At 39.7% G+C, this 7,898-nt stretch overlaps 1 protein-coding gene across 2 annotated transcripts in view; it reads left to right on the top strand.

The window, feature by feature from the left end:
• malrd1 (MAM and LDL receptor class A domain containing 1) overlaps positions 1 to 7,604 on the top strand; it is a 53,593-nt gene extending 45,989 nt beyond the window's left edge. Inside the window, exons 28-33 of one of the 2 annotated variants that reach the window (XM_070852871.1) lie at positions 516 to 582; positions 4,792 to 4,883; positions 4,997 to 5,093; positions 5,203 to 5,263; positions 6,998 to 7,105; positions 7,203 to 7,604. In XM_070852871.1, coding sequence (XP_070708972.1) covers positions 516 to 582; positions 4,792 to 4,883; positions 4,997 to 5,093; positions 5,203 to 5,263; positions 6,998 to 7,105; positions 7,203 to 7,304 — 527 coding nt within the window. In that variant the 3' untranslated portion in view covers positions 7,305 to 7,604. The remainder of the gene's footprint in view (positions 1 to 515; positions 583 to 4,791; positions 4,884 to 4,996; positions 5,094 to 5,202; positions 5,264 to 6,997; positions 7,106 to 7,202) is intronic. The other variant, XM_070852872.1, reaches the window with a different exon arrangement.
• The last annotated feature ends 294 nt before the right edge of the window (positions 7,605 to 7,898 follow it).

Raw genomic sequence — 7,898 nt, forward strand, 5'->3', positions numbered from 1 at the left:
AAGTCTGGCTGTTTAGTCTTCAAAGCACACCTCAACGGTTACTGCAAGCTGCCAACATCCATTAAAACCTCAGCTTTCCTACGTTTTCAGGAATAAGACCAAACCTCACATTTAGCCTGCGATCACTGCCAAGCCAAATCCACTTTATCAAGGCTGAGACAGAGCTTCAGGGTTTCATAATGGTGTTTCAAACATGATGATTATTTAAGTGGCAGCCCTGATAACCCTCACACAACCTGTGGAGAGAAGAATATTTGTCATCGAATGCACAGGATGGATGAAAAGAGGTTTAATGTAGGCGCACTGTTTCCCCGGGCGACATAATTCACTGATTTCATGTTCTGATGTCAGAGCCACAACATGTTTGAGTGCATGTCTGTTTCTTGTCAGGACAGGAGAGCAAAGGGTGATTGTGGTTTACAGAGGGTGATAGCAGAGCTTTGGAGGATTTTATTTTTCAGATAAAATTCAAAAGAGTCAGCTGTGATTGTCTTTTTTTTGTGTGTGTCTTGCAGATTGTCCTCCGCTGTATTGTCTGGATCGTGGCTCATGCCTTGTGGAGAAACATGGTCCTGTTTGCATGTAAGCTGAGCTTCACCCCCACACAGACAAATACACCTTTAAAAGCACACAGCACACCTACACAGTCATAAACATGCACGAACAGAGATAAGTATCATGTCTGGTCTTCTCACTCCTCCTCCCGTCCTTTATCTCCCTTTGTGAGACTTAAAACATGGAAATCCCATCAGTCTTGTTTCTTTCCTTGGAAAAGACAGGCTCTGTGAAGCATGTGGGAATCTGCTTATCCCCTACAGCTTAACCAGGATGGTTCTGCCTCCATTTATCCACCAGCACAGTGTTTTTCTGATGGATTCTCCTGGTCAATATTTAAACATGGCCCCCACTACCAATGGTCTTAGTGGGTAGACCACAAAAAGCTCTGCTGAGACGCTGTCACGTTGGCATAGGCACAACACAGTCAAGACAGACACAGCTCTCGCTCTGTTGGAGGTGTTTTTTAGGAAGCTCATGAATCTAGTTGTCTGCATCAGTAGCTTGGAATGTCCACATTGAGATATTTCATTATAAAAGTAAGAATGCAATTATGAGACTTGCTGCTGGATCTGCTAACATCATTATGCGCCAGTGAATCGTCTCTGAGAGAATCACATTTCTCCATCCTCTCCTCAGAAGGTTGTTTTCTCTACAGACTGAATGTGAATTGTGCAGCAGGCATGGCATTTATTTACTAAAGTCACATAATGGGCTGCACAATGTCTCTGCAATGCAATCGGCACATTACATTTTTAAAAATGCTGGAACAGAAAAAACACTTTTAAAGGCCAGATAAATTTAATTTGCATGTTTTTTGTCTGCTGTAGCATATCCACTCTGTAATAATGATGTTAATACATTTACTTATATAACACCAAGTAATACAAAAAATACCTCCCCTATAGCAAATCGAAGACAACCACCAAAAAAGTCCATAGAAATTACTTTTTAATACAGATTTTAAGGAAATCAGCGAGGTTGCAAGACAAATTTCAACAGGAGGGCGCTAGGTTAGTAAATGTCTCGCTGAAATCTAGTGTGTCTAATGGCCTGAATTAGATTATTTGGAGGAAGTTATTAGACATCCAGCATTTCATATCTTTAATGCAGGCCTTTAAAGGAGTGAGACAGCTGTAGGATTATGGTTTTACAGACACAAAGTTGTGTCATCAGCATCTCAAAGAAAAGAAATATCCTAATCTTTATCTTAGTGTATTTATCTGCCAAATGGAAGCAAATCCAGAATAGAAGAGGACATATGACAGAGCCTTGAGGTACTCCATATTTTACAGTGGCAGTAAGTGATGTGATATTACCAAGAGTGACTGTAAACTGTCTATTTGAGAGATAAGAGATGAACCATTTGAGCAATGTCTGCAACTCCTACAATGTCTTTTAGGTGGAAAATTAAGACACTATGATCTACTGTGTCAAAAGCAGAGCTTAAGTGGGGTCAGGACAGACCCGTCACCAGCATCAACAGAAAGAAGGAGATCACTGGTAACCCAAAGTAGAGCAGTCTTGATGCTGTGTGCTTTTCAAAAAACCAACTGATTCCAGACCAGTTTTTCAAACATATCATGTTGACTCATGGGTCATTTTTTGTATACAGTCGTTTCTAAGAGCTCTCACAGAAACTAAGTTTAGAGATTGGTCTGTAGTTGTTTTGTACATTACAATCTAAGTTCTTTTTTCGTAGAAGAAGTTCTACAAGAGTTTGATTGAAAAAAGATGGTACATAGCCAGTGGTTAGTGAATTATTAATGCTAAAAAGAACAGCTGGACTGAATGGGGAAAGGCCTCTTAAAAGACTCTGGAGAGGTTTGCATTTAGATGACATGATTAGTAGTTAAATGGACAAACGGTCTTCAGCAGAGAAGTCAGTTCAATGGAGGAGAATGAGACAGTCGGTGGGTAATAGTAAAGTTACAAATCTGTGGTATGATCTGACCCCTCATTTTTTTCAATTTTAGCTTTAAAGAATGTTGAAAAGTTTTTAGATGCTTCTGATAAATGATCAGGTAATTACAACATGTTCAACAGCTCTGAACAATTGTTTTCAGCATTAATATTGGAAAATGTCTTGTGGTTTTGATTGCAGAATTGTAAATGGGCATTAGATTTTAAAGTTGTTAATGGACATTGAATCAAACTCAACTCTGCTGTGTTTATACCTTTACATTCCTTTTCCATGCAGTTCACATCATGTGCTCATCTTTGGGAAAATTACCAAAAGGGAGAAATGTTATATTTCATGTTTGTTTGGGTTCATGATTGCACCCCCTATTTTTGCATTGATTTGTTAGTCACCTTCTTATCTAACTTACAAACATGAGCATACATCTTGTTCTAAAGGAGCATTTAAGACCTTTTTACTTCCTTTTCTTGTTAAAAAGTGACAATACATCAAAAAACAGCAACAAACTGACATTGTTTGAATAAATGTGGTTTCAGTTGGACTGTAAAAGAATGTGTTTCTGTAATGTGAAGATATGTCACTGCTCTTCTCCCTTGCTTCCATTCACTCATTCAGCCTCCTTGTGTTTGATTCCCCTTTTATTCATCCCCTTGTCCAACATTTTCCAATGCAGCTCCACCACCACTGTCGCCTCCCATTATGTAACAGGACTTTACCACCGTCATGCACCGCACAGTGTGGTATGGAGCTCCTGTAGCTCTTCCAGCATTGATAACAGCCCTGCTGCTGTACCAGAACCCAAGGCCAGCATTGGAGGGCACCTCTGGCTCGGTATTTGCATCACATTCCCCCATTCTGCTGAGCAGGATCCACCAGGGAACCAGGCCAGGGACCTCCCACTGCCCGTCACACAATATATACCCCGACCCCCCCTGAATGATAATGACACAGTCTGGCTTTGCTGAGAACTGTGTGTTTCGCATTAGAAGGTCAATGTTCCTCAGAAATTAGGCTGATACTGAACAGATGTTGAGTTGGAGCAGTCTCCGTTTGGAAGAAGAGGAACTTACTTTCCCTCTCAGATATGCAGCTCACCAGACGGGCCAAACTCTTTCCAGTTAGCCTGTGTATCCACACTAGAGTCCCAGCAGATAAATCCTGGCACTATTTGTCTAAATGTTTTTTTGCTGTTGGTGGTGGTGTTGTTTTTAAATTGTGTAAGACAATAGGTGTGTGTGTACAAGGGTTATAGAGATTGTGATTTATCTATCGGCTTTTAATTTAGTATCTTATTTTGTTTCACTTTTATTGTTTTACTCACATTTAAAATATTTTCTTGCGGTCATCAAATCCTCACAATGAATTAGTGCAGTGATTCCCAGCGAGAGGCACCCAGGGGTTACTTCAGCAGTTGCCAGAGAGTATGTGGAAAGATTGTAAGACACCTCAGCGTACTTGAAGAAAAATAACTTTTGATTTGATTTGAAAAACAATGTGACCACATATTCATTTTTAGGAGGAAAATGCACAGATACTTTAGGTCCTAACCCCTTAACACCATGTGGTGGCACTGAGATTGTGTGAAAGTAGTTTGCACATGAGCAGTGAAGTCTAAATAGAAGTAGTAAAAGTAAAAGTAATAAATAAGCAGTTGAAAGGTCCAGCTTCTGCCGCCCAAAAGGGTAGTAATTTTACAAATACAAACTTGAGTAAACTGTCTTAAAAAAGAAAAAAATATAAAATTTTCCGTATTTCCAGTGTTGTCTTGTTAAAAAAAAACATTGTAACAATCTCCACTTTCATATAATTAAGAATACACATGGAACAAAAAGCTCAGAAACTAAAGTACTTTTCAATTTCTTCACCTTGTCCTGGACGTTCAGCCGTAAGTCCATTCAGTCATAATGAGAACATAAATCTTTTTAAGAATAGTTCTCAAATTCTTTTTTTTTGTTTTCCTAAATCATCTGGGCATTGCTGTCCTCAGCAAACGTTACTCAGACAGGATTAAGTAGTGCAAATGTTTGGGACTATTTTCAGTTGATGCATATTTACAGCAGCAGGACGTGTGTGTGTTTGTGGTAATGAAGGAACAAGCTGTGTGGCACATTAATGTCTTTTTAATAGTTTTCAGATAACAGTGGAGCTCAATAGCACGGAGGAAGGAGATCTGTATTTCTCTGTATTTTTTACTGTTTACATCTATCATCTTACTAGTTGTATTGCCTTTCGCCTGCAAACTTCTGCAACCAATCAGCATGTTGTCTCAGCATCAGTGTCATAACTGTCCACTATTTCTTGGTATCTGATCACAGATGTTATCCAGGATGGACAGGCAACCGTTGCCACTTGAAGGAGAAACCATCTCTCTCCACCTCATCACCCAAACCAGAGGACACACAGATGGGTAATAAAGAAACGCACCTCCGTGCTTGTCTCTTTTAAACTGTCTCACCTGGATTTATTTACTGTATCCTGTTAATGTCTCTGCAGTTCATTAAAGACGGTTCTCTTGTTTAGACGCCGTGTATGTTGGCATCGCCATCGGACTGCTGCTGCTCATTGCCGGAATCGCTGTCTGCGTTCTGGCTTCATACAAGAAAGTATGCTGCTTAATGTGAGTTCTGGCTAAAATAAGGACACAGATGCTCCTTATGCTGACTATGATATTGTTGATGATGATGTTGCTGATGATAATTAGAGCATTTTCTTTGCTGGCTCCACAGAAAGCCCAAACCGATGGACTATGGGGTGATGGATAACCCATCCTTTGATTGCAGAGCAGAGGTCAGCACACAGAAATGTCCAATCAATCATCATAGGTTTCTCAGCCATCCAGATCTCATTTTTCTACCATTTCACCTAACATTTATTCAATAAGTGGATTTAACATGAGAGGAGGTCAGAGGGTGATCACCAAGCCTTTCTGCTAGATTACATTTCTGATTTAGGATTATTGATTTTGCGGTTTACGTGGATGTTTGTGTTTCTGTGTGTGTTATATTTACACTCTGTGGTCCATACACAGCAGGTTGACACAATAGTTGAACCATATAATCTGATCAAATGCAACACCACAAGATACGGTGCCAAAAATAACCAGTTTAATCAACAGCCTTACAGAAATGTAACAAGATAAGAAGCTTTAGAAATCGCAAGGCTTTTAAACAGTACTGCAGTACATTATACAGGTGCAGTGGTTGAAGATTCTTCACTAAAAAGTACTAATGTGGTACTATTGTAGTATAATAGTACTAACAATTACAAAAAATACTCTAGAAGTCTTATCAGCAAAGCATACTTCAAGTATTAAAAGTAAAAGTGCTCATTATGCAGAGAAGGCCCCTTGTGACTGATACATTTTGACATTATTACATTGTTTTGTTTAAGCAGCATTTAAAAAAAAGAAGAAGTAACATTCTGATACACAAAGTTGTATTAATTTCTCTGATTTTCTCAAATCTTTGCATTTTTTGTGGGATATTATAATATTTGACCTCTTTAGATCTCAGTTATTTAAATGTAACCATCTGACAACTTTAGAGGAGAAATCTCTCGTTACAAGAACTGCTAACAACTCATAGACATCAGAAACATAACAAGGGACCAACAGGGTTTAATCTTTTACAGTGTTTTATTTTGTCATCTGATTTCACAATTGCATGTTTTTGTTTGACAAACAAATGTAGTGACTAAAAGCACAGTGTTTCCCTCTGAGATGTACTGAAGTATAAGTAGCATAAAGTACCTCCAGATTATAATTAACTACATACAGTGCTTCAGTAAATGTACTTAGTTATCGTCCACAGATGTTCCTATTATTGCGTCCACCCACTGTTTGCTTTGTTTCTCTCCTGTTATTCCTGCTATCACTGAAAAAGATCGCAGCAGCAGAGATAATAGAATCACAGCTAACCATATGAATAATTTCTCTCATGTGTGTGTGTGTATGATCGTGTTTCTCAGAACATGTGTCTGAGCGCTCCTACGTTTTTATCTGAGCCGGTGTACAGCGGGTGTCATCCACTAGTACAAGTGAGAGCGATGTTGAGAGCCAGATCTGTCACGACTCTGATGGAGATTATCATGGATGTAATGGAGCTGTTTGAGTGTGTGTGTGTGTGTGTGTGTGTTTAATGTAGTAGTCGTGATGAAATGTAGCCTCATGCTACATGTCACACACACAACACATACAACGTATTTCAGTAAATTCTATTTTTGTGTATGTACATGTTTGCTTTTATGTGGCTGCCAGTGAGGATGCAGCTATAAATAGAGAGCTGTAGGTGTGAAATGGCGTCTCTACAACACAGACACACCCTCCTCAGCACCCGTTTAGCCGAGCAGCGGAAACACTGTGTGATTATTCCACCTTCAGAAGATGATGAATTGTTTTATGGAGGTTAGACATATAATCATGAACGTGTAACAGGTCAATTTGATTTTAATTGCGCCTGCATTTCACGCGGCCTCACACATCAAGGCTTATCTAATTTTAAGTCATGATTTTCTTTCCCTCAGCTCCCATGCTGCCATGAAAGGCAAGGTGGCTGTCCCAGAGATAACCCCAGGAGGAGTGATGGTCTGGGGCTTTCTATCAGTGTCTACCCTTGGAGGAGGGAGGTGGAGGTAAGGTGTCTCTGCTCAGCCTTTGGGGCTTTACTCTAATTATCAGTGCAGAAGTCAGTGACATGATGTATGTCCCTTTGTGTGTTTTCGTCCGCAGCAGGGTTCAGCCTGGAAAGATGCCAAGTTGTCCTTCTCCAACCCACTGTACAATTACCCCCCTGATGTTAATAGTGCTGTCTGCAAAAGCTCTGAAGCATAAAAACAGTGGGCTTCACGTATTGACACTGCAATAGATCTGGGTCAAACACTGTATGCACATACTTGATGAGTTTGTGTTGACCTGCTGAGGTGCCAGATTGAGGCGGGGGGTCAATGCAAAGAGTGGAAGAAAAGTTCAGCTGTTTTGTAAGGAAGTATTTGAATGTCTGCTACATTTAGATTAACAACTAAATTATTGTTTGATCAAATGACTGATGTGGCGCTTCCATCCATCTGGTACTCAGTGAAACGTTAAATCTTATAGTTTAATGTGTACAAAAACCAAACTGGGGTGATATGTGTTGTATTATTTCTTGCCCCATGAGTCGTAACTTCCTGAGCTTCCTGTTTGCCATGTTTCCCGTTTTTATGCTAAGCTAAACTAAGCTAATCGGTCGCAGACTGTAGCTTTATATCTAACAAACACAAATGAGGGTGGTATGAAACTTTTCATCTGGTGGTTGGTGCCTCGTGCATGGTGATAAACTGTGGTTTTCTTTAGAGCTGGAAAAAACAGAAAACATCCAGTTCATTGGACTGAAAGGCTCCACTGAACACACAGAGCCTCCAAATAGAGTCCTGACTTCATTAGTAA

Source organism: Pempheris klunzingeri, chromosome 21 (assembly GCF_042242105.1).
Source record: "Pempheris klunzingeri isolate RE-2024b chromosome 21, fPemKlu1.hap1, whole genome shotgun sequence".
Taxonomy (NCBI): Eukaryota; Metazoa; Chordata; class Actinopteri; order Acropomatiformes; family Pempheridae; genus Pempheris; species Pempheris klunzingeri.